General features: G+C 40.2%; 1 protein-coding gene across 2 annotated transcripts in view; it reads right to left on the bottom strand.

Moving 5' to 3' along the window:
- Positions 1 to 27,125, bottom strand: part of SBF2 (SET binding factor 2) — a 238,717-nt gene that overhangs the window by 173,958 nt on the left and 37,634 nt on the right. For both annotated transcript variants that reach the window (XM_083724282.1, XM_083724283.1), the window contains one exon: positions 2,157 to 2,242. In XM_083724282.1, coding sequence (XP_083580408.1) covers positions 2,157 to 2,242 — 86 coding nt within the window. The remainder of the gene's footprint in view (positions 1 to 2,156; positions 2,243 to 27,125) is intronic.

The following is a 27,125-nucleotide window of genomic DNA, read 5'->3' as shown; positions in this document are numbered from 1 at the left end:
ATGGACAATTGGCTACTGACTTCAGCAATGAAAGTTGAATCATAGAAAATGATCTGCCATAGAGCTTTTTTTCCAATTGGAATTAAAGCAAAGTAAAACTTTGATATTTACACATTGGTCTCTGATGGGACTTGAAAAAAGGGTGGCCGATAGCAATTTGGATTACTTCATTCATGAAGCTAGGAAATGCTAGGGTGTAACAAGATCCACAACACTTCCTAGAAACCAAAATGCAGGTTATATGTGGTGGTGTCATAATGCCATCATCATGCTTGTTAGAAATGAAGGAACTCAGTTATGATTGCAATGCACACATTTGCAAGTATATTCTCTTATATTTGCAAGTATATTCTCCACCAAGGACCAACCACAAGGGAAATGAGCTTCAATCAAATTATGAAGCTAGAACTGTTGTTTTCTCAAATAATTAAAATAGAAGGATGTAAAAATTATACTAAAGTAGCCAACCCTTGTCATATGAAGCAACTTTAAAAGTGCAATTATGAAAATATGATGCAGCAAAACTGGCCAAATACCTAGAGATGTTCTTTCCTAAAAGCATTTTCTAGGCTTCTATTTTATTTTCCATAATTGATCTACAATTATTTCTTGGCAATTATAAACACATCACAATCATCTGATCTGGCATACTTGAAACCCTCTCTGCAAGGTTGACAAAATGTAGTTACAAGTTGACAAAACATAAATGTCACAAGTTGTGAAGCAGCCTTCTAGTCTATTTAAGCATACAGAATATTAGTTTTAATGAAAGCAGAAAAAGGAAACATTAAAAAGGTAGCCCAGCCTCTCTCAGTAGCATGTTTAATTGATCACATTGTTCTTTTATACCCTTTTCTTTTATACCCTTTTCTCCACTCCCACTGTTCTGCCCAGACACTGAGGTCCAGTGCCGCAGACCTTCTGGCAGTTCCCTCACAGTGAGAAGCAAAATTACAGAGAACCAGGCAGGGGGCCTTATTGGCAGTGATGCCCACCCTGTGGTATACCCTCCTACCAGATGTCAAAGAAATAAACAACTATCTGACTTTTAAAAGACATCTGAAGGCAGCCCTGTTTAGGGAAGCTTTTAATATTTGATGAATTATTGTATTTTAATATTTTGCTGGAAGCCGCCCAGAGTGGCTGGGGGAACCCAGCCAGATGGGTGGGGAATAATAAATTATTATTATTATTATTATGCACAGGTCAAGATGCTGGTCTCAAAAATAGCTGCTAGGAGAGAAGCAAAACAAAAACAAGCACCTAAAGTTACAAATGCTAGTTGCATTTTAGGATGGGTTTTTTAAAAAAAAAAACTTGACTATTAATAGATTTTATTTTTCTTATGATTATTATCCAGAAAGATGCTGCTGCATGTGCATATCTTATGCATGCTTAGGTTCTCCATGCATGTCAGACTGTATATTTTGTCACAAAAGAAAAGCAGTGGATCCTCTCCAACTTTTCATTCTTAAAGTCAGAGATCCAATGACTGATTCTTATGTAACAACTGGTGGCCTAATTGAGGTGATAATATTATAATAATAAATTAATAATAATAATAATAATAATAATAATAATAATAATAATAATAATAATAATTTATTTATTATTTATAGCCCCCCCCCATCTGGCTGAGTTTCCCCAGCCACTCTGGGCGGCTTCCAATCAAGTGTTAAAAACAATACAGCATTAAATATTAAAAACTTCCCTAAACAGGGCTGCCTTCAGATGTCCTTTAAGGAGAAGATAGCTGCTTATTTCCTTGACATCTGAAGGGAGGGCATTCCACAAGGCGGGCGCCACTACCGAGAAGGCCCTCTGTCTGGTTCCCTGTAACCTCACTTCTCGCAATGAGGGAACCGCCAGAGGGCCCTCGGCGCTGGATCTCAGTGTCTGGGCTGAACAATGGGGGTGGAGACACTCCTTCAGGTATACAGGACCAAGGCCGTTTAGGGCTTTAAAGGTCAACACCAACACCTGGGTCCAGGATGACAGTAAGGAGATAGGAAAAGCTGATTTATCTCAAGAATTCACAAAAAGATGCAGACACCTTTTTCACACTGACATCCTCTCTGAAGATGTTGAGACTATTAATCTAGATCTACATGCAAGATTATTAAGCATTTACAAATGCATGTTACAGAGCAACTTACCAACTCTATTCCCTGTGGAAAAGGAGTGTCATCTAAATCCTTTAAGGGAAATCTCTGGATTATTTTCCCCAGACCATCTCCTGATCCTAAAGTGGAAGGAAAGGGAGAGAGGGAGAGGAGGAAAGAATAAGATTGTGAATGTTTTGCTTTTCCAGTCAGAAGTTTACACATATGAAAGAAGTCACAATCTAATGCATACTTGCATCTGGTTAAACTGTGGCAAGAACCTTTTAAGTTCTAGAAACTGTATTCAAGTGACTGCTGAAGACTGCAGAATTTAAGTTCCAGCGACACATACATGGTACCCAATCTTGTTTTCAGAAACTATGTTCTGTATTTTTACACATAGCAGTGACATTAAGACCCACTGAATACTCAATGTATACTCTTAGACATAGGCATAATGATGCCACAATGCAATCATAAAAAATTTACTATGCACCCAAATTTTACTATGCACCCATCGTGGTACTTCTAGCACATCAACCACTATGGAGATTAAACCAGATAGGAAAATGTACAGTTGCATAAAAACACAAGGGGGAGCACATGAATGTGTCATCCCTACAGGAATATGTGACAGCATAGTACAAAATCAATTTAGCATTTCTACCTTCCGTGTACATTTATGGCTTGCCTCTATTCAAGGTATTGTAACTTAACTTGTCCCTGAGCAAACTCCCATATAGCTTCCGTTCAGTCACTGCAGATCTGATGTTGAATGGAAGATACATATTCAAGAACCAATGCAAGTAAACTCCAGTTTTACTGTACTGTAAAATACTACTTCATTGCAGCATATTATACACATTTTAATTTACAATAATATAATTAAATGGAACCCAGTACTTGTACATGCTCTAACTGTGCTTGAAGCACCATAGAGTAAGCAAGAAAAGAAAGCTAGATCTATCTTAGAGGTCAGTTAAATATACAATTAGCTTGTGGGTGGGTGTTTTCAGGAGGGCGGGCAGTTTTGCTTCAATGCAGCATTTTAAGCAACATAATAAGTGCCCATGAGAATCAGATCAACCTAGTTCAGCATTCTGTTCCCACAGTAGCCAATCAGATGCCTATGGGAAGTCCACAAACATCACACGAATACAACAGCAGTCTCTCCCTCATGATACCCAGAAACTGATACTGGAAGTAGTACAGTTACAGATAGGTAGCCGTGTTGGTCTGCCATAGTCAAAACAAAAAAAATTCCTCCCAGTAGCACCTTAAAGACCAACTAAGTCAGTTCTTGGTATGAGCTTTCGTGTGCATGCACACTTCTTCAGATACACTGAAACAGAAGTTTCCAGACCCTTCTATATAGTGAGAAGGTGGGGAGGGGTATTACTCAGAAGGGTGGTGGGAATGGGTGATTGGCAGATAGCTGTGATGAGCCTGTTGATTGGCTATCTGCCAATCACCCATTCCCACCACCCTTCTGAGTAATACCCCTTCCCACCTTCTCACTATATAGAAGGGTCTGGTGACTTCTGTTTCAGTGTATCTGAAGAAGTGTGCATGCACACGAAAGCTCATACCAAGAACTGACTTAGTTGGTCTTTAAGGTGCTACTGGGAGGAATTTTTTTTGTTTTGGAAGTAGTACAGTCACAACTGACAGCCTTATCCTCCATGAATTTGTCTATTTCCTTTCAAAGCCATCTAAGTTGGCAGCCATTATTACAGTGAACCATGGCAAGGAATGCCATAGTTTAACTATGCATTATGTCTCTCCTTAATCTCCCAACATTCACCTTCATTGGATAGTATTCTGAGAGGGGAAGATCTTCTTAATCCACTTTATGCATTCATTTTATACACCTCTTTCTTCCCCAAAACAAAGGGGCCCCAAACTTGTAATTTTCCCAACCCCTTGATCATTTTGGCTGCCCTTCTCTGAACCGTTTCCATCTCTACAGTATCCTTTTTTTTATGAGTGGCAATGAGAATTTTATATAGTATCCCAAATGCAGTTGCACTACAGATTTGTATCGAGGCAATGTAAGATTGGCAATTTTATTTTCAATCCATTTCCTAATTATCCCCTGGAATATAGCTCTTTCACAGCTGCTGCACATATTTTAAACAAGCTGTCCACTGCAACCCCAAGATCCCTTTCCTGGTCAGTAACAGCCAGTTCAGTGCACTACAGTGGTACCTCAGGTTACATACGTTTTAGGTTACATATGCTTCAGGTTACAGATTCCGCTAACCCAGAAATAGTACCTCGGGTTAAGAACTTTGCTTCAGGATGAGAACAGAAATCGCGCAGCAGCGGTGCAACAGCAGCGGGAGGCCCCATTAGCTAAAGTGGTGCTTCAGTTTATGAACAGTTTCAGGTTAAGAACGGACCTCCGGAACGAATTAAGTACGTAACCAGAGGTGCCACTGTATTAGTGTTAATGTAAGGTTAGGAAGTTTTGCCCCAAACAGCATCACTTATGGAAGGAAGCTGCAAAGTGCTTTTTACATACAATACACTTCTATCCAGTATCTGCAATAGACCATATTAATTTTAAGTTGCCACTAATTTTAAGTTGTATAATCAAGTTGCCGACATTATGAAAATATATTGTGTAATATGGAAACATTCTATCATGCTTGCATAAAATCTAGATAGATATATAGTACCAGGATACTATTCTAATTTTATATTCCTTGTTAAAGATCAGATTGAAAGAAATAGAACAGATATCCAGAATACAACTGGTTGTATCATCAAGGTTTAAACACGGAGTGATCTGAGGGATCAATTACAAAACTGCAACATCACAAAAATATAATATACAAAGTTATGCAGGAATACACTTGCAAGTCGCCCCAAATATTGATTACATAGGACTGTATCCAATTGTGTCCCTGAACTTATATCAAGCTTCTGTGAGTAGAATGGGGGGATAGTTTTTGCGGAATCCCTTCCACACAATCTGCCCCAGAGCATTGGGGACCATTTGGAACAGCATGGAGGGGGGCTGCCAGAGAAGGGAGGAATTCAGAGAAATCACCTTCCACTAGATCCATGAGCTGCTGGTTTCTTCAGTTGGTGAAACATCAGCAAAATGTATCAGTAGTTCTGTGCTCTTTTTTATTCTCCTTATATGAAGAGGATGTAGTCTTTTAAGGTCAGGAGGAGGGAGGGGGAGAGAGAGAGAGTACATGACTTTATGTGGCTGCTGTATCATTGCCTGCTGTCTCCTGACTGGAATGTGTAGCACAATCTCATTTTGGCTGACTCTTCTGGCTTTGAAAAGGACAGGCACCTGGGATGTTGCCATCCCAGAATATTGGGGAGGTGACTGGAAGTGGTGGCAGAAGCAGGCGGAAGCTTAGCAGAGAATGAGTGAAGACTCTAAATAACTGCTTGCAAGACAGCATTAATATTGCTGTACATCAGAGCGACTCCCTCCTATTTCAATGTAGCCTCCCAAGAATGAAGTCATCAAAAATAAAATAAGGATATCAGACCTAACACCCACATTTCTCTTTAAAAATGCAGCACATTCTACTTTAAAAAAAAAATCTCAAGGGAAAAGTACACACCAAATTCTTCTAATATTTTGATATAAATTTGTGATGATCCCTGATTATTCTTTGTTCCTTAGACCCATAAAGTCAACTCACAACATTAAACTGCAATAAAATTCCTAGCTCCCATAAATTCACCGGGTCATTGACTTTAACAATCTTCAACTGACTCGTTCAATTGTCAGCTAGTCTCTTGTTTTGGATATCTCTGATTACAGGATTTCTATCACACTGTAAATGCGAACACACACATCATTTTACATTCTTAAATATGGCAGCAAAGAAGGTGTTAGCAGAAAATATTTTATTAGGAGCATATGAAAAAAAAATTGTAGCAAGCAAGGCTGGTTTTAAGTTCAACAGACTAATGGCAGTTATGACAACATTCCATAAATATTGGGAGGCAACGTTCTAAAGAACAACTCCTTGTCAAATCAAATTTCATTCAAACTTTTTTTCACTTCCAGATTATAATGTAGTATTAATGAAGTCTTACAAATTTGGAATGTATATTCTTTCTCATCTTCTGCTGCTCATGCCCCAAACTACCTCCCACAAAACATATTCAGAACACATTCTCTTTCTTCTCTTCAAAGCCCATGCATCATTTCGCAACATAGTAATTCAGTTTTACTAGCAAACCAGGGGTTAAACTAACCCCCTATAAGAGATACAGACACATATCGCATGACACACCTACACACTGCAGCTAACACACTAACATGTTGCAACACACAGTTTGGAAAGCTCTGCCTTACTGAAACAGAGTAGATATACATTAACTAAACTGAATGCATACCCTTCTCACTTAGCCCATAGCCTTCTTTGTGTTGAGCCTCAGAGGACTGTAAGCTCCTTTTTGTAACTTCATAACTCCACCCTTACATACATTCTTTCAGTGCTAGAAAAAACAGACTTCAGTTGAGAGTTAAGATTACCAATTAGTTATTTTTGTGATCCTGCAGTGCCCTAAACACAACTGCTCCCAGATTCAGATTTGCAAAGTATAGATCTTAACTCCTATCTCCAATGTGGATACCTCTCACCAAAGTCTCACACCAGCTGTAGAATACACTTTGGGGCTCTCTCTAGGACAGCTTTCCCATTCCTTTGCCCTCCAAATGATATGGATCACAACTTGCCTCAGCCCTAGTCATCATGGCAGTCAGGGATGGTAGGAGTTACAGTCCAAAACATGTGAAGGGCACCAGTTTGGGAAGGTTGTACTAGGACAAAAAATGATTACCATATACTGGAACAGTCACTCTGGTCTCTTTCAGTCTTGGAGACAAAAAATCTCAGTCTTCTAACCTAAATGAAGAGGGTACGACATGTGACAGTAACAATGGTGAGCCTGCAGGATGCTTCCCCCTGCAATACACACAAATTCAATGCAAGAGAGGCTGAAACTAATTGCAAATTAGTAAGCAGTCAAGCTTCTTACAATGCCTATCATCTGGTGACATTATTACAGTAGGATCCAAAGAATCTAGTGGAAATCTGTGGGGCTCTAGTTGCTCCTCTCTCTCAGTGCAGATCTCTTAACCCCCCAAGAAAGTCATTCTATGGATTAAGGAATCTCCAGAATAGCACTGGAGAGGGGCAGCAAGCAGGAGAGATAGTGTGATAAATCCCCGAGCTTCCTACACGTAGAAGCAATTACAAGAAGGAAAAGACTTCTAAATATTTTCTTTTTCATTCCTCATTATCAGTGGCAGGATAACACTCACTCTCACTCTCACTCTCTCTCTCTCTCTCTCTCTCTCTCTCTCACACACACACACACACACACTTATGTCCTTCCATACCAGGCCTGATGGTTAGAAACTTCCCTATCTCAATGAATGAACGTTTTCAAGTTTTAGCTGATTAATCTATCAAAAAGCCCTGCTTTTCTCATGTACATGCAGGTACATATTTGGGGGGGCGGTTTGGGGGGTGGAGGAGGCTTAAAAATCAAAAAGGCCATTTGGGCTACCCAAACACCTTGCAGCTTTGATACTCTTTCTAGGTTTGAATTTTGTGTTTTTCATGACTATGAACACACCTGAAATTTAATGTCTAGCAAACGTCTGCCCAAATGCAAATATACATTTTATAAAAGCAAAGCAAAACAGGTCTCCCTTACTTCTGCATTTGTAATATCTATACATCAGCTCTTAATGATGGATGTCAAACAAAATGGAACACTACAAAAGGGCCTCTTATGCATTTGTGACACACAATCTATACGAAAGACATGTTTTCCAAAAGCATAAAAAAATTAATTTGATATTAGCTTGTACAATGCATATGGAAGGAAAATATGTGCTCATCAGATGAGGAATATATTAAAATGCCCTAATGTTGATTATAGAATCTTCCATGTGGACCAACATGGCTTTCAGTAATCAAATTGAGTTCTCTTTATATCTACTACTCTGAAATATCTGAACTGCTCCTTGAAACTAACCCTGGCCATACACAATACTGTAACATTCACATATTTTATGAGAAAGTCTGGGACCATACCATCTACAAAAAACAGGGGGTTAGACTTAAAGACCCTTAGGGTTCCATCCAACTCTATTCAAGGAAGAATCTTATGTCCCCATACACTCAACCTTCAACTAAAATCTTGTAAACAACCATTTTGGTTTAATTAATACACACAGAACATTAAAATCCTGGCAAAGATTTCTAGTTCCTGAACCTCAGTATCCCTCAACTCCCTTCTTATATAAATCTCGGCTATTAAAGGTCACATGCCATCTCCTGCTTGCCCTTTAAATTCCACGAGCAAATTGTTAGTGCAACTTACATTCCAAATTAATGAGATGTGCGATAAACTGTGCCTCTTTCCCTGTGAGGCATGGATAACAATATATTTAAGCTGCATTTATTTTTAACTCTGTGTTTAATGTTTGGGGTACAAATTGTTTAGTTTGTCTAAAGTAGTAAGTCACAAGCATTGGGTATATACATACAGATACACACATATACACTTATATATGTGCACATTCATATAACTCGTGTGAACTTATGGATTGTGTGTGATGCAGAAAAGCAAAGCTGCAGTATCATTACACTATAATATAAAATGACACTGCAAACAAATATACAACAATGCAATGAATAGTATTGGCACTTCAAACAGTTTCATAGCATTCAAGCTGGTTTGCAAGATGAATTACAACAGTAAAAGAAAGCGTCATCTAAATATAGGTAAAGGGACCCCTGACCGTTAGGTCCAGTCGCTGACGACTCTGGGGTTGTGGCACTCAACTCGCTTTACTGGCCAAGGGAGCTGGCGTACAGCTTCCAGTTCATGTGGCCAGTATGACTAAGCCGCTTCTAGCGAACCAGAGCTGCACACGGAAACACTGTTTACCTTCCCACTAGAGTGGTACCTATTTATCTACTTGCACTTTGACGTGCTTTCAAACTGCTAGGTTGGCAGGAGCAGGGACCGAGCAACGGGAGCTCACCCCGTCGCGGGAGCTAAAATGAATAAATCACCACTATACAAACTGTAATCAATTATGCAGCTAAAATTCATTATATAAACTGCACAGAAAATAAATATACATTGTCCTGCCAATATAAAAATGAATATTTACTATACTGGCTTTTAACTGACTGAAAGAGATATTTCCCATTTTTATTTTTTCAGTAGCTATATAGCAGGACTGACTAGACTTTTTTTGGCCCAAAGGTAAAGTTAAAGGTTGGTCACTCCTCCAAGGGTAACATGCTATCAGTGGTCATGGCAAAAGTGGTCACCAAACACGCATCTGCATACTGCATTCACCATACATACAACACATATAAAGCCCCACATGTAGGAACAAATCATACTTATTCCTGCAGTGCTGAGCTAAGTATATATCCTAACCCTCTCCTCCATATCAAGCATTGTGATACTTCACACTGCAGGTGTAGGGTCCCATACTTGCTCTTTACTTAAAAAAAAAAGTCATCCACACATTTTACAGTTACAGATAGGTAGCCGTGTTGGTCTGCCATAGTCAAAACATGTCAAATAGGTGGGGAGGGGTATTACTCAGAAGGGTGGTGGGAATGGGTGATTGGCAGATAGCTGTGATGAGCCTGTTGACGACTTTTAACAACTGCAATAGGTCTTACAGGAAAAAGCAAGGGGTGAGAAGGTGAAAAATGGCTTTGTCATGTATAATGAGATAAGAATCCAATGTCTTTGGTCAGACCAGGTCTCTCCATGGTTTTAAGTTTGGTAATAAGTTGCAATTCAGCAGCTTCTCTTTCCAGTCTGTTTCTGAAATTCCTTTGTAGTAAAACAGCTACTTTGAGATCTTGTATAGAATGTCCTGGGAGATTGAAGTGTTCTCCTACTGGTTTCTCTGTCTTGTGATAGTATGCCATCAAATGCCAACAGTGTCCTTCAGCTCTCTATATTGGACAAACAGGCCAAACCTTACGCCAAAGAATAAACGGACATAAATCTGACATCAGGAATCACAAGACAGAGAAACCAGTAGGAAACAGCCATTTTTCACCTTCTCACTATATAGAAGGGTCTGGTGAGTAATACCCCTCCCCACCTTCTCACTATATAGAAGGGTCTGGTGACTTCTGTTTCAGTGTATCTGAAGAAGTGTGCATGCACACGAAAGCTCATACCAAGAACTCACTTAGTTGGTCTTTAAGGTGCTACTGGAAGGAATTTTTTTGTTTTGACACATTTTACAATTTGGCTTTTACTTGCTATACTACATCATCCAACCAAAGTTCTTCTAAGTATCATGCAGACCTTCAAAAGAGTGGAAAACCAGAGTGATAGCCTGCAATTTTAACAACATTGCCTTGCTTTGTTTTTAATCTATTTTTCTTTTAACAGAATGCCAACTCCTCTCATCTGCCCTCTCCTTAGGAATGAAACTGACTGTCCAGAGGTTTCTTGGTATCCGTCTGTCTTGGGCGACAATGGAAGAGTGCACCATCAGGGGTGAAGTCAAACCATTGGAGAACTACAGTGCCTGCTGTGGTTGTAGAGGCCAATATGGGAGACACATGTTTTGCTACAGCTGGGGCAGATGAAGGCATCCTGTTGTGCTGATGCAGATGCACTATAGGAAGTTGTTTATGTGGTCTATTTTGGAAGTTTCTGAAAGGTTTATGCAATATTTTTAACATCATTATTAACACTGTCAGGACAAAGCCTGGCTGTCGGAAACTTCATAGAACACCTAACCCCCCCCCCCACAAAAAAAACATCTTCATCATAAGAAAGAATTGTCTGTCAATTGAAAAGAGACAGACACCTGCTCCTTGAAAAGCTAGTCATGAGCAGTACTGCAAATGCTTCTTTGAAAAAGCTATTTTTGGTAACTTGCCTTAGGAGTGTTTGAAAACCCCTTGTACAATGTAAGCTAGTTTAAAGATTACTGAATACTGAGGGGAAACTGTCAGTTTAAAAAAATCATTTACAACCAAATGTGTTTTTTCAAACCTTTGGTAAGTTCAAAAGGCACCAGAATGTCGGATGTGTCTAATTAGTAGAGAATGCAGCATTGCTCAAGAATATGCAAAAAATAAAAAAATTAAAAGCTTCTCAGGGCCAGATGACAAGTTCAGCACAGGGCACTTCAACATTCAATATAAACAAAATCTTTCATATAAAAGATACAGAAGCAAAACACTTTAAAACTGTTTTATTAAAAAGGAGGGACAAGGAAACTATGCAGGGAAAGCATAGATGGGATCTCAGCACTGTACAAATTAGGATGTTTGAAAGTCAATGCAATTAGTAGTTAACCCTGTGACACACAACTCCAACCCAAACAACCCACACGGGGTTCATCCACACTTCTGCTTCTCTCATACCTAGAAAGCATAGGTCTGAGAGATTTTCCACTTGTCCTGTGCTTTCTAGGCATGGGTCCAAGCAGCTTTCTGCTTCCCCTGCCACTTTCCCTGTGGAAAACCAGCTCTTTAGTGCTGAATCAGAACAAATGTCAATCCAGAGGAAAACTGATGTTTGCGCTGATTCAGTGGTAAAGATTGTGTTTTCCAGTGAAAAAGTGGTAGGGCAAGAAGAAGTCTGGATGAGACTTAATATTTTAATTAAGACAAATTCTGTCAAGAACAATGCCATGCTGGCTGTAATTTAAAGTGTTTTTATTGTCATGAAAGTGAATATTTTATTAAGAAGAAATTCTACCAACTCTTCACTCTTAGATTCCCAAAGACAGAGGATTAGAGCTGGTGAACATTTCAAAATTTATAAACTATGGCCTAAGGTCCCGAATGAAGTCAAAGGGCAGGACTACAAGTCTTCACACTGAAATTCTTCAGGGAATGAAAACCACCTGTGTGAACTGACTGTTCATTTTAATAGGATGGACTTGTTGGCCAAAATGAGCATATTTTGTCTATTTTGCAAAACAGATGCCGTATGTATTACTAAATGCATACCACTAAAAACTTGCTAATGTCCAATAAATAATCAACATATATTGCAGTAAGTCAGTTGTACCCTGGTATAATCAGCAGTGAATTATTTTCTTAGCCACATTGCTGATGCTTTGCATTTTCAAAAGAAGAAGTCATTAGAATGAAAGACATAATAAAATTAAATGAGTTGAAATCTGAGACCAGGGATCTGGTAATATTGCATTATGATCAGAGCTCCATAAATCCAGTCAGGTTTCTAAAAACAGCCCTTTCCAAATCTGTGGATGACCTCTTCTTCGATATTCTCTCTGGAATAATGGAAAGATCATATACACTTCCCCATATAAATCTGAATTTAAGCCATGTTGCCTAAGTCTTCCAAATAACAGGAGTATGTTGGTCAGCTGATGAGGGATTATTGTCCTGAATGCCAACAAGGCCAGGCTAAAAGGTCTGTGCCAAAACCAACTGCCTGAAGTAGTCTCACTTATTTCAGAAGTCTCAGATACGTTTTAATCTGTTTGCATCCTTGAGATGTATAAATGGATTATTTATTCCTAGCAGCTAATACAGAGACAATCAAGTATTTGGTGATGAACAGTCAAGTTATCTGACCTGAAAGAACTGCTGCCAACTACGAGGCAGTATGCCTCTGAATGCCACTTGTAAGCAAGTGAGCACAAGTGTTGAGTGTTGTGCTCATGTCCTGCTTCTGGGCTTCTCATATGCATAGAAATGGCCACTGAGAGAGCAGGGTGCTGGACCAGATGGGCCTTTGGCCTGATCCAGCAAGTTTCTTCTTAAGTATTATGAGACAGTCAAAATGATAAACGAGGCCTATTTCTGTACATACAAGTACACAGTCAGTTTTTAGTACTCTATGTCCTTAATACCACCATCTAATGCATTGTGTTTCCATTTAATTCTGTCAAACTGTTTCCAAATATGGTGGTACCTCGAGTTAAGTACTTAATTTGTTCCGGAGGTCCGTACTTAACCTGAAACTGTTCATAACCTGAAGCACCACTTTAGCTAATGGGGCCTCCTGCTGCTGCCGCGCCGCCAGAGCCCGATTTCTGTTCTCATCCTGCTTAACCTGAAGCACTATTTCTGGCTTAGTGGAGTGTGTAACCTGAAGCATATGTAACCTGAGGTACCACTGTATCAGATCTAAATTTGTTTTTCTTTTCCTACAAAACAGAAGCTCTGAGCTATAATAAAGACAATGCCAAATGACAACACACACAATAAAGAACTTCACCTTCAGTTAAGAAGTGGTCAACAATGCAACCAAACCAGAACAGGTGCACTTATCAGCATTGCCATTAGCCATGCACTCATAAGCAACACAACATATACTGTATTATAGGTCCTGGATCAGGTTTTGGAGGTAGTGGTGGACTGGATAAAGGCCAATAATTTGTGATTGAATCCCAACAGGACAGAACCCGGGGGGAGTTGATGCTTTCCAGATCAGGGAACTGGGAAAGTTGCCTGTTTGGGATGTGTTTGCGTTTCCTTTGAAGGAACAAGTACATAGTTTGGGGCTGCTTCTGGGTCAATCATTGTCACCAGAGTGACCACAAGTAACCTCAGCAGCTGGGAACACCTGTACTAGCTTTTGACTGGTTCATCAGCTGTGCATGTTCATGGACATGGGCAGCCTGGCTATACTGACCCATTTGTTGATAACCTTAAGGTTGGATTTGGCTACTGCTAAAATTGATCCAGAACTCATAGTCATTCATCACATCAAAGGGAAGCATATCCAAGTGTCTGCCACTAACCAGGGCAATAAAGGTCACTGGAATGCTGCATCCCCTAGCTTCCAAGAAGACCATCATGACTGGAGCAAGAACAGCCTGGCAAGAACAGCCAGCGAAAGAGAAGTTTCCATAATGTTTGCTTTACTCTTCCCTTCTCGTTCTTTTTCCCTTTTGTATCAAGTCTATTAGATTGTGAGCCTGCATCATCATTGTTTTACAAATTTATAAACCTCTTCATGGCCAGAGGCCATCTAAGCAGTGCACAAGATTAAATTCTAAAGACATATAAAACCATTTCTATAGGTACACAATCAATATTGCACAAATGACTAGGTCATATATCAGGGAGGGGTTATGTGGTGTTAGGGGAGGGGTAGTATCTCTGGTGGAAGATATGTCAAGCCTCTTCTGGGATAGTTTGTCTACCTTTGGTCCCCACCCTGCACTCAGCTCTCACCTGTGGCTCATTGAAGCTGTCAGCATATGACAGCAGCCACACCCTGAGAACGGCTTTGACTGGTCAGCTAAACCAGGTGAAGGTAGTTGATGGATTTCAAACCCTCAGTGAGTAGGGACTTCACCTGCATGTAAAGACGGGCTCTGGCAGATTGAGCAGATGAGACCAATAGTGGATCCAATTGTCAAGAAGGAAACCACCTTCTTGCACATGCTGTAAAGGGAAGTGAGGGGCAGATGGGGCTCGTCAACCTGAGAAGGTAGCCCATCTAGGAGACAGAAAACTCTGATTCTAAAGCTCCACTGCCTTGCAGGATATATTCAGGAAAAGAGAAGGATAAGGAGTAAACCCTACACAAATCCAGAGTAGAGTCCCTAAGACAGTTTGATGGTGCCTTGTAACCTCCTTCCTGCAACTCCTGCAGCTAAGCAGGTGTCAAACATATTGTTCTGCTTTCCTTGGACCACATTAGCGAGGCTGAAATGGTGGGTCTTGTCATCTGAACAGGATCTTCATACACACTGCCTAGGCTTGCGCTCTGGGAGGTTACTTTGGTGTTGCTAACACAGCAGTTTGACTTCAAGCCTGGAGTTGCACTCCATGGTCTCTCGAGACAGATGGATGCCAACTATATCAGAAGGTCTTCTTAAAGAGTAGGTACCTAACATCATGGTAGTGATTGTCTGCCTACAGTAGCTTTGGCTGGCAATTGATTCCAGAGGACTAGACATGCAATACCAAAAGTGCACCTCTGGGCATATGGTACTTTCAGCAGTGCCCCACCTGAGAAGTCTAGTTGCTTGGCAGAGACATATGAAACGAGGCAGTCCCTTAAGGAACCCAGTTCCAAACTACTAAGGGCTTTTCATACTAAAAATAAAACCTTGAACTTCACCTCATAGCATACTGGCAGCCAGTGCAGCTCCCTTAGCAGAGGTGCTATACAGCATTAACAGGATTCTCCAATCAACAACCTACCTGTTGTCTTCTGCACCAGCTGCAGTTTCTGGGTTAAACCCAAAGGACACCCCATTTATGGATATCCAAACAGCATTGATAATCTTCAAAGAAATTGTTATGTAATATATATTCTTTCAGTTATAGGATTTTGATAACAGCTTTTGAAAACAAAATGTGGCCTATTTAATATTTGGAGTGGGGTGGGACAGACTTGTTTCCATGTAAACAATCAGAATGGGCACTTGTACTACCTTTGCTAGGTAAATTAAATGCAATTGAATATGCTTCTGAATGCTTCATTCCAAAATTAGCGCTAAGAGCCAAAGTAGACATAAAACTACAGTGGTACCTTGGGTTACATACACTTCAGGTTACATACACTTCAGCTTACAGACTCCTCTAACTCAGAGGAGTACCTTGGGTTAAGTACTTAATTCATTCCGGAGGTCCATTCTTAACCTGAAACCATTCTTAACCTGAAGCACCACTTTAGCTAATGGGGCCTCCTGCTGCTGCCGCACCGCCGGAGCATAATTTCTGTTCTCATCCTGAAGCAAAGTTCTTAACCCGAGGTACTATTTCTGGGTTAGTGGGGTCTGTAACCTGAAGCATATGTAACCTGAAGCGTATGTAACCCGAGGTACCACTGTAATCACCATTATTCCTTCATTCACTACTCAAGAAACAATTGGCAAAGAATAAACAAGTTCTGCTTAAATAAAGAGAAATCATAATATTAAATAAAGGCTGTGAACAACCGTAAAATCATAGAATTGTAGATTTGGAAGGGACCACAAGAGTCATCTAGTCCAATCGCCTGCTATGGCCAAATCTGTCTGAATAATGTAAAGCAGAATGATGATCATTCAATAATGATAGACATTAAATTTTACTCTCTTGAATGGAAACGAACTGAAGAAAACTGACATATCTGCATTTTTTGTGGTGTTTGGCACATATTCAAGTATTGGCTTTAGGTTCATGCCCTAAATGGCACAACATTAAACTTTCATATTTTTCACCATTACTTGGCTAGGCTGATTGTAGGTTAATTTATTCTGAATTGGGAAAGACTATTAACACAGTCTTACTTTGCAGCAATGGTTTTCACATATTTTTAGTGGTGTGGAAAACAGCTGGTACTATAGTTCAACATTCAAAAGGCAAAATGGTCTTCAAAAGTCTGATTCCATGCCAAATGACGCAAATTAACGATCACAAACTAAAGAAAAGTTAGTTTCCAGACTCTGACATACTGAGAATAAAGTCTCACCAGTTCCAAGTACTTTGGATTTTTGGATTTAAACCCAATATATAAATTAAGCATGTCAGAATGGCTTCATCCAAGCATCTGGAAAATGCCTTGTGATTAGCAAAATATCTGAAAAAAGCACAATGAAAATATGTTCCAACAAAAGAAGCCAATTTACTCAGAACACTAAATATCAATCTCAACAGTTTGTACATACATGCAGAATAACCCTTCCACACACACATTTGATCCTGTTATAGGCTGGAAGAGAGTACTAAACTAGAGACTGGGGCTGGTTTATCAGCTACCACATGTTCAGAGACCCCCTGGTGATAGCAGCAACAGCTCTGAGTACCAGTATTAACATCCAGGAAATCATTCAGTAATCCTACTTTTAAAAAATCAATTTCTTCTGAGATTAAAACATGCAGGTATCTGTCTCTGGAATTAGATCTTTTTTCTACAATGTCGGTATTCCATACATGAAGAACCTTTCTTCTCTCCTTTTTCATAACATGGGTTGCATCCCTACTAATGCCTTTTAACACAGCAGAGACTCTGCTGTTCAACTATCACCTGTGGAAGCCTTCTCCATTAACCAGGTGACCAAATGAAGCAGACGTGTGAGGAAAGGGTAAGTAGCACTTACTTACTTACTTACTTACTTACTTACTTAGACTAATAAGGGCACAATAATAAGGGCTCTGTAGTATTTAAATCCTTTAAGAACTTACAACTTAGGAGCTAAATTCTAGGGGTAGGAAGTCTGTGTTACCCTAGCAGCAAAGCTAGAGAACTCATAGTAAACTAGACTAAAACCACCAATTTTTGGAGAAGGGATAAAAATGAAGCTTTACCATCCAACAAGTTCCATACAACACAAATTTAGTTAGCAGGGGAGTCAACTTAGTTTTTAAAAAGGCAGGCTTAAACACCTACCCATCCACCCCACTGTTTTCTTAGTTTATAAACATTAGGCTGTTGTTGTAAATAGAAAAAAGACTCAGTTGAAAGTTCCAGTTGTCAGTGCATTTCAAAACAGGTGAAAATCTAGTCTAGTGACTACTAGCCACGATGGCCATGCTCTGCCTCCACAGTTGGAGGCAGTAATGTTTCTGAATACCAGTTGCTGGAAACCACAGAAGGGGAGAGTGCTTTGTGCTCAAATCCTACTTGCGGCTTTCCCACAAGCATCTGATTGGCCCTTTGAGAACACGGAGCTGAACTAGATTGGCAACTGGTCCGATCCACCAGGCTCTCATGTTCTTAAACAGATTTAGAATGAAGGTTCTACATTATTTCCCACATTAGGATGCACTATGCACTCAGAAAACACAGGATGACTATGTTTTATAAAGCACTGGGGGAACGAAGAGAAACATCTAATAAAAAAAAAATCACTTAGGTTAGTTTTAATTAGGAAAATATATGTTTTATGTACATAAATGACAGGTATTTTCTTAAATACTGTACTTAGAGTTACTTCATTGGCCTTTTGCTCAAAAGGTGCAACCTGTACAGTGGTACCTCGGGTTAAGTACTTAATTCGTTCCGGAGGCCCGTTCTTAACTGTTCTTAACCTGAAGCACCACTTTAGCTAATGGGGCCTCCCACTGCTGCCGTGCCGCCGGAGCACGATTTCTGTTCTCATCCTGAAGCAAAGTTCTTAACCCGAGGTAAATATTCTGGGTTAGCGGAGTCTGTAACCTGAAACGTATGTAACCTGAAGCGTATGTAATCCAAGGTACCACTGTATTTTTATTGTTTCAACTTAGTCATACAAAAGTCAGTCATTATATATTTTCTTGGGATATAGTTCAGAAAGGTTAATTTAAAAAAAGAGACATTGTACATACTTTTGTAAACCAAGAAATCTTTAATAAAATAAAAAAGAAAGGTTAATAAAGCTAGTAAGGGCTCAAAAGAAAGTGAAACCTCTGGCTTTTGTGTGGTTGAAATATAACCTACAGTTACTAAGGTAAGGGTCATATCCATTCCGCACTCACTTTTTACCTCTGACCCCGCACACCTCTGGCATGCAGTACCCAAAAGGTTGCCCAATAAAGAATGCAGCCCTTTGACTGAAAAAGGTTCCCCACCCTTGACTTAAAGTTAGCCTCAGCTTCTTTGGTTCCAATCCAGTGGACAAATTACAAAAAGAACATTTGTGAACTAATTCATCATTCCTGTTACAATTGACTGCTCTGCTAGAAACATGAGCCTCTCAGGACAAATCAAAATTGAATGAACCGATTAAACAGATCAGGGTGTGCTTGCAAATTACACTTGGATGCCCTTCACTTTCTTCCTAATGCCATGTGTCTAATGTTTGAAGTCTGATACCGCTCCATTCTGTCAGCAAGGTATCTTTTAGATCCCCATGCATAACTTCATCGGGCGAGAGGTCAAGTATAATCCACATAAGAAGGTTTGGCAAAATGGCAAAGTGTAACATTTGGCTGCATGTTATGGGTTACATCAACTGTACCATAGATTTGGTAAGGTAGCTACTCTGAATGAATTGCTCCATATGAGGAGAATGCAAGCTCTGAAAGCTTTTTTGGGGGGGGGGTGGATAGAAAATACACTTGTCAGTAGTCAACCCCAGCCTCGCTTTGTAACATGTGAGCACTGTCCTGATGCTAAGAATTCCAGGGCTTCTACAAAGGCTATTTTCAGAAACTGACTATCAGCTCCCATCATAGCAGCACTCATAACATTCAAAAAGAGTCGTGTGTAAAAGTCTAGCGCCTTGGCTCTCAACATAAAGGACAGAAAAACAAGATAAGAATGTGTCTGTGTTTCCATATACTGAATTGCAGCCAAATTTCTGAATGGTGTTATGTTTCTAAACTATTGCAATTTAATTTTTATTGGCCTTTCACTTTGACACTGAACGTTACCCTTCAGAGGCAACAATTCACTTGTCCTAGACTAAAGCAGTCCCTAGATCAGTGTTTCTCAAAAATTGGGTCTCCAAGTGTTGTTGGATTACAACTCCCATAATCCCTAGCTGGCAGGACCAGTGGTCAAGGATGATGGGAGTTGTAGTCCAACAACAGCTGGGTCAGAGAGCCATGGTGGATTTATTTTTGAATCCAAGGAAGAGGACCCTCTTCAAGTGTAAATGCTGTGAGCCCCTCCATCACAGGCTCAAATTGTAGATATGTGTGTATGTGTATGAATAAACCATATATCATAAAGGCACCACAGTCTCCATTGTGCCTTATTTCCAAAAGGAACCTTAAACCCTGGGTAAGTGCACCTGGGACACCTGAAATCTCGCACCATGGCAGGTAATATTATTTTCCTAAATTCTAGTCTAATATTCATCCTGCTCAGAAGACTAGGATAAATGATTTACCGTATTTTTTGCACCATAACACTCACTTTTTTCCTCCTCGAAAGTAAGGGGAAATGTCTGTGCGTGTTATGGAGGAAATGCCTACAGGTGGCATGCCTACGGATTTAACTCCTCTAAAACCTACGTGCGTGTTATGGTCGGGTGCGTGTTATAGAGCGAAAAATACGGTACTTTGAAGTGCTTGGTGAAAATAATATTGAAAGACATTCACCTTTTCACCTCCTCTTTAATTCCATGCAGCACAATACTCTGCATGTTTACTGAAAGGTAAGTCTGGCTGTATTTAATGGTGCTTATTCTGAGTTAAGGAAGCAATCCTATGTTTGGGAAACCAGAGTAATTTATGCTATCTTAAATTAAGATGGTGTAAAATGCACCAAATCCAAACACTATGGGGCTACTGCTAGCTGAGCTGCCATAAGCCTGTTGAAAGATTTATGCCAAATTTACACTCTCTCCCTTTCACACACATTTATATGTATATAAAGACATACATATATGTATGTATACAACTAGTTCAGCATTCAGTGAATTATACCATGAGCATTTTAACAGGAATCTGTCCACAAAATACCAGGGAAATAGCAAGTCCATTTCATAAACCAGCAACTGTTATAATGAACAAATTCTGAATCTAAAAGGCACTTAACATAACTAGGTAATTAGGTAACTGGCAACTGGCCAGAGGAATAATAGAACTCTGGAAAAGTAGCTACAAAGGCCTTAATCAAGGAAGACAGCTTAAGAAAGAAGGTTAAGTAGTAAATTGTGGCCTTGAATGCCTCATAGCAGGCCCTGCTTCAGCTTAGGAGATACAGAAAGGAAGTTATTCTTTTCATTTGTTTCACCCTTTATTTGCTTTCACCAGCAAGGAAACAGGTAATAATCCAGCTGCACTGAAAATAAAGCAGGAAAAGATGACCAAGACATTCATGCACAAATAGCCAAATCAAACTAAAAAACAAAGAATTGCTAATCAGAATTATGTGGAATTCTATAGGAAGACAATGGCCTGATTCACATGTAATGCAGTCATGGTTTATAAACCATGATTTTAGTTAATCATAATTAAAATGGATAATCTGACCCTAGTCTCCCTGCTTAACTATGGCTAAATGCCACACATTAACCAACGTTTGTAGACCTTGATTAAAGTTGGGCATAACTAAGTATTACTTCTAAACCTGAACCTCCTCCTTAACTATGGTTAAGGAGACATTCACCACCAAAAAGACAGAGTCACAAGTATGGAGCGGCTCAACAACTAAGCCATACTCTAGGCATGGTGGCCATTGCTGGTACCTGTTACTCTGCCTGGCCAAACCAGATCTTCCCACACTCTTGACAAAACCACTTTATGTAGGTGGCATTTGACCATCTGCTTCAGCACAGAAAGTACAAGGAAGTTCAAAAGGAACACTAGCTTCCTGTCAGCTGCTGACCCCTGTTGCACACTTTTTGCTTCCATAGGACAAATTGGGAAGATAAAAATTACATGAGGCACACAATAGGTAGGAACATTTAACAGTACAGTAGTTTTATTGCACAGGTAAAGCACAAAGAGAAATTTGCCCTTCTCAAGAGAATTACACAGAGTGCAATCCTGTGAGACATTTACAACATTGTGTGGGCTTTAGGGATGCGGAATGAGCACAGTGCTTTGGTGGTTCTATTCCTTCCTGGAAGCTAGTTCCAGAAGGTGGCACTGGAGAATCAGTGCTTGGCCTCATGGCATTTGTGATATGGAATTTTGCAAGGGTTGTGACCCATGCTACTATTTTGTGCCTCATGCTATGAAATGGTGTTTTTAAACCTCAGTGGGTCTCCATATCATGGGCGTAGCCAAGGGGGGCAGGGGAGCAGCTGCCCCCCATCAATCAAAATCAATACAGATCTGAGGTTCTGCCCCCCAAAAGGCTGCTCCCCTAACAAAAGTCTGCCTCCTGCCCATGCTCCATATATTGTTTAACTATAACTCTCATCATCCCAAGCCAGCTTGTCCAATGGCCAGAGTTGATGGGAGCTGACGTCCAACAACATCTGGGGTCCCAAGAATCCTGTGTGATATTGTTATGATTATATTGCAGGGAGGTTTAGTGTTTGGTGCACATATAATTATGTACTTTTTGAATTTTCAAAAAAGATGTCTTGGGTCACACACAAACACATATATATATGGGAGGTAGAGCAGGACCCTCTGCCGCCGCAACCTCTGCCACTGCAGGGAGGTATAGTGGGACCCTCTGCCGCCACAGGGAGGCCCAGTAAGCCCTCTGCCGCATATGTCGTGTTATATCCCAATATTTAGCTGGTGATATATCAGGATGTTGAGAACCAGATATCGTCCAGCTCTCCTAGAGAGAAGCTAGAAAGACTTCTTAAAATGCTAGAGGGGCAAAGCTGTCCAGCTTAGCAAAAAGATGCTTTATACTTAACAGAAACTAAGGGATGGGAGCCCTACTGATTTTATTATATTTTGCTACAATCATCCTTAAATGCCCTTAATCTTCAATATTTTGTTATTAGTAGTACTCAGTTATAAATATGTATCCGAACGGAAAATGTCACTTACAAATAGGTTGAGCTGCCAAAGTTCTTATGGTCTTACATATAATCAGCTCACATTTTGCAATTCTTCTTCACATTATAAACAATATGCTTCACTCATTCCTTTCCCAGTAACAAATACCTATTATTATTAGCAAATACAAGAGGATTGCATAATATGCTCACACTAATCGCTAAATGTTTAAAACATTATTTATATGAAATTAGACAGCTGTCTTTTTATAAGTTTATGTAACCTCTTGGTTTACAAAAGAAATCTGTTCTTGTTATATGAAATAATGTTTAATCTAAATTTTTGCAGATCGTAAGAAATTGATGCACTTAATCCAAACAACTCAATTCCATGTCTCCAAGTTCAGTTTTTAAAAGATGTTTTTCTAGAACACTCAAAGACAGAAGTCCACAAGCAAGAAATGTCCACATCACATTCAAGATAAATAACTATTTATGTACTCAAATGATAGGGGATTGTAAGACTACTTACTATACAAAAATCAATCTATTTTATTATGCATTCATAGACCACAGGTGTGAGTAGTTAACCAAAAGTAGAAATAATCAGAATATTTGAAATTGAAATGCTCACTGAGATCCCACAATCTCCCTCCTTAGCAAGCATTTCCCTAGAAAGTCAGCGCCTGCTTTTGTTACTTATGCATGTAGCATATCATTTCATCCTTCACTGAAATGTGTAACCCATTCTCTGCAGAGCATCAAAATTTAGGATACTATAACAGTTGGTCTAACTGGCCATCTCTCTTGCTCAGCCATGCACCACTTGTGGTCATTCAGTATGTTGCGGAGCGTAAAGACCTGGCTAAGATTGACGATGAAAGGGAAGTGTCTCAATGGACTAAACTATGCTTACTGAGTGTGCACAGAAAAACTGCATTGGAAATCCAAGAAAACTTGTTTTAGTTTAGATTTTTTTAAAAACAAAACAAGATGAAAAAGCCATGCTCTAACTGCCTGTGCCCCTTAACCGGCCTGCCCACCACCACCATACCTCCCTCACCCACCCCAGGCACATCTTACATACCTTAATTAAAATTAAAAGCATACAAGTTAAAAAGTTGTTAAAAACAAATAAAAACATTTTAAGCAATTAGAGCAATAATAACAGCACCAGAATCTCCCCTTCCAAAAAAACAACTATAAACAATACTCCAAAGCAAGAGTTTGTTCATCTGCCTCAGCTTTTATAGTGCAAGTCAATGAGGGCCTCGCCACCCCAGGCCTACAAGGCAGGCAGCAGGTCTTCCAGGACTCACAGCAAGTTCTTGTAATCACTTTGATCTCCCTGAGTACAGTGGTGCCTCTAGTTACGAACTTAATTCATTCCAGAGGTCCGTTCTTAACCTGAAACTTTTCTTAACAAGAGACGTTCTTTCGCTAATGGGACCTCTTGCTGCCGCTGCACTGCCAGCACACGATTTCCGTTCTCATCCTGGGGGCAAAGTTGTCAACTTGAGGTAACTCTTCCAGGTTAGCGGAGTTTGTAACTCAAGGTATCACTGTAAATCCCATCCAATGATTCTTCAAAAACAGAAATTGTATTGTACTAGCCTCACATTGTCACTCCATCTGCAAATATTTGGATGTATTGGAAAGACTCATAATAAAAAACACCCTTGTGACCCAGTGTGACACAACTGAAGTCAGACTAAAAATTGCAATACTTTATTCAGATATTTACATAAAAGCCTTGAATCTAAAAACAATCTTTGTTCATCCATCCCAGTGAAAACATTCTTTGCTCAAACATTTGTGAAAATATAAGTTTTACATTTCTAGTAACATGGCTTGAACTCACAGACTTCATTAATCAAAACAGTTCTATTCCTCTGATATTGTGCAATAAGATCTCATTTCAGTCTCTTTTCCCTGACAAACTATAGCCAGGTTGTCAAAAAAATATCTTAAAGAGAGGAAGTCAATTCTGGAAACAGTATCCTAGAATTAACTCAGGCATAGGCAAACTCGGCCCTCCAGCTGTTTTGAGACTACAACTCCCATCATCCCTAGCTAATAAGACAAGTGGTCAGGGATGATGGGAGTTGTAGTCCCAAAACATCTGGAGGGCTGAGTTTGCCTATTCCTGAATTAACTGCTTTGGTGCTTTGAACATTGCTGACAATATTTCCCTACTCCATGACCCCATGTTGTGCTTGGCCTATACAACAGGATCTTTCCCTTCAATTTCCAGTTGAAGACTCTCTAGTTCTGCTAACAATAAAAAGACACATTTGGATCCCCTTTGATACAGCACTTTGTTTGGTTGAACTTCATTCCAATACTACTGAGATCACCCTACTCCTCCTGCTTAAATTCCCAGGTCTCCTCTGCACTTCACAATGGTTTCTAATGCGTATTTCATTCGTTCCTGCCCTACTGAAAATACGGTGTGTGTGTGTGTGTGTGTGTGTGTCAAAAACTGATCACTGAGAATAATCACTACTTACTCCTCCCAACATAAAAGTCTCTTTTAGCATAATTCAAAAAATCTAGTCCAGAGAATCTCAACTTAGAAACGTGCTTCAGTTATGTTTATATTCTACCTTTCCTTCAGGGTGCTCACGGTAGTATGCACAGTTTTTCCTACCCACTCCCATTTTATCTTCACAGTCATCATTTCAGGGAGGCTAGGCTGTGAGATGCTCACTGTCCCCAATATCACATGCCTGAGAAGGCATTTGAATCAGAGTTGTCCCCCATATGATCAAGATTCTGAACCTGGAATCTAGCAGGCATCCTGACAGTGATTAAGAGTTCCTTAACTTCTCACATGCCAAGTCCAAAATGTCATACACAGATCATGTTCTTATAAGTATCCAATGTCAATTAGTTTTAAACATATCAAATCCATTTGATCAAAGCCGGTAAGACACCTATGGAAAAAACCTCAATCTCATATCATCATACTGACTGAACTGCTCTTGAAGACTGAAAACACACAACTCAGTAGTCCCCAAACACAAGACTTTCTGGCTTTGGAGCACTTGTTAAGTGTGTAAGCAACTAACAACAGATCACAGATGCAGCTAAAGCAGGGGTCAGCAAACTTTTTCAGCAGGGGGCAGGTCCACTGTCCCTCAGACCTTGTGGGGGGCCGAACTTGTTGTTGTTGTTTAGTCGTTTAGTCGTGTCCGACTCTTCGTGACCCCATGGACCAGAGAACGCCAGGCACCTCTGTCCTCCACTGCCTCCCGCAGTTTGGTCAAACTCATGCTGGTAACCTCAAAAACACTATCCAACCATCTCGTCCTCTGCCGTCCCCTTCTCCTTGTGCCCTCCATCTTTCCCAACATCATGGTCTTCTCCAGGGAGTCTTCTCTTCTCATGAGGTGGCCAAAGTACTGGAGCCTCAGCTTCACGATCTGTCCTTCCAGTGAGCACTCAGGGTTGATTTCCTTCAGTATGGAGAGGTTTGATCTTCTTGCAGTCCATGGGACTCTCAAGAGTCTCCTCCAGCACCATAATTCAAAAGCATCCATTCTTCGGCGATCAGCCTTCTTTATGGTCCAGCTCTCACTTCCATACATCACTACTGGGAAAACCATAGCTTTAACTATACGAACCTTTGTTGGCAAGGTGATGTCTCTACTTCTCAAGATGCTGTCTAGGCCTGTCATTGCCCTTCTCCCAAGAAGCAGGCGTCTTTTAATTTCGCGGCTGCTGTCACCATCTGCAGTGATCATTGAGCCCAAGAAAGTAAAATCTCTCACTACCTCCATTTCTTCCCCTTCTATTTGCCAGGAGGTGATGGGACCAGTGGCCATGATCTTCGTTTTTTTGATGTTGAGCTTCAGACCATATTTTGCGCTCTCCTCTTTCACCCTCATTAAAAGGTTCTTTAATTCCTCCTCACTTTCTGCCATCAAGGTTGTGTCATCTGCATATCTGAGGTTGTTGATATTTCTTCCGGCAATCTTAATTCCAGCTAGGGATTCATCCAGCCCAGCCTTTCGCATGATGAATTCTGCATATAAGTTAAATAAGCAGGGAGACAAAATACAGCCTTGTCGTACTCCTTTCCCAATTTTGAACCAAAATTCGGGGGCCGAACTATATTTTGACAAAAAATATGAATGAGTTCCTATGCACACTGCACATCATTTAGTCCAAACCCATGCAATGCAATTTGTGTTGTTTTTAACCCCTAGGCTTTTTACCAACCCCTAGGATGGGAACAGGACGGAAACAGATAAAACTGCCTTAATAACTATGAGCTGGACCAGGTTGGGGTTTGTTTGTTTTTTAGAGTTTCTCACAGCTTCCCCCGCAGTTGCTCAGCTAACCATCTAGCTTGGTTTTTGTGAGAAGAACAAAACACGACTCACCACACTCACCCAATGCATCTACGGGAGGGAAAGCAAATATGAGAAAAGGCCAAACACCAAAATTAAATAATAAGGTTTACATCCACAATCCCTCACCAAAATATCCCGCACTGTCCCTTCCAGACGCAAGGCGTTTCAGGTCCCACAACATTTTAGAAAAAGTAACATGGCAAGGAGCCCCCCCCCCCCCCCGCTGGAACCAGAGAAACAGGCCTCCACATCCACACACACGAAAAAGGGCGCAGAGAGACAGGTCAGCGAAGGAGAAGGAGGAGAAGCGAAGCCCACAAGCGATGGGGACAAGCCCGGGCTCGCCTCCCGGCCTGGGCC

Source organism: Podarcis gaigeae (assembly GCF_964106915.1).
Source record: "Podarcis gaigeae genome assembly, chromosome: 1".
In the NCBI taxonomy this organism is placed as follows: Eukaryota; Metazoa; Chordata; class Lepidosauria; order Squamata; family Lacertidae; genus Podarcis; species Podarcis gaigeae.
The sequence above is the reverse complement of the archived record's forward strand: the minus strand, read 5'-3'. Positions and strand labels throughout refer to the sequence as shown.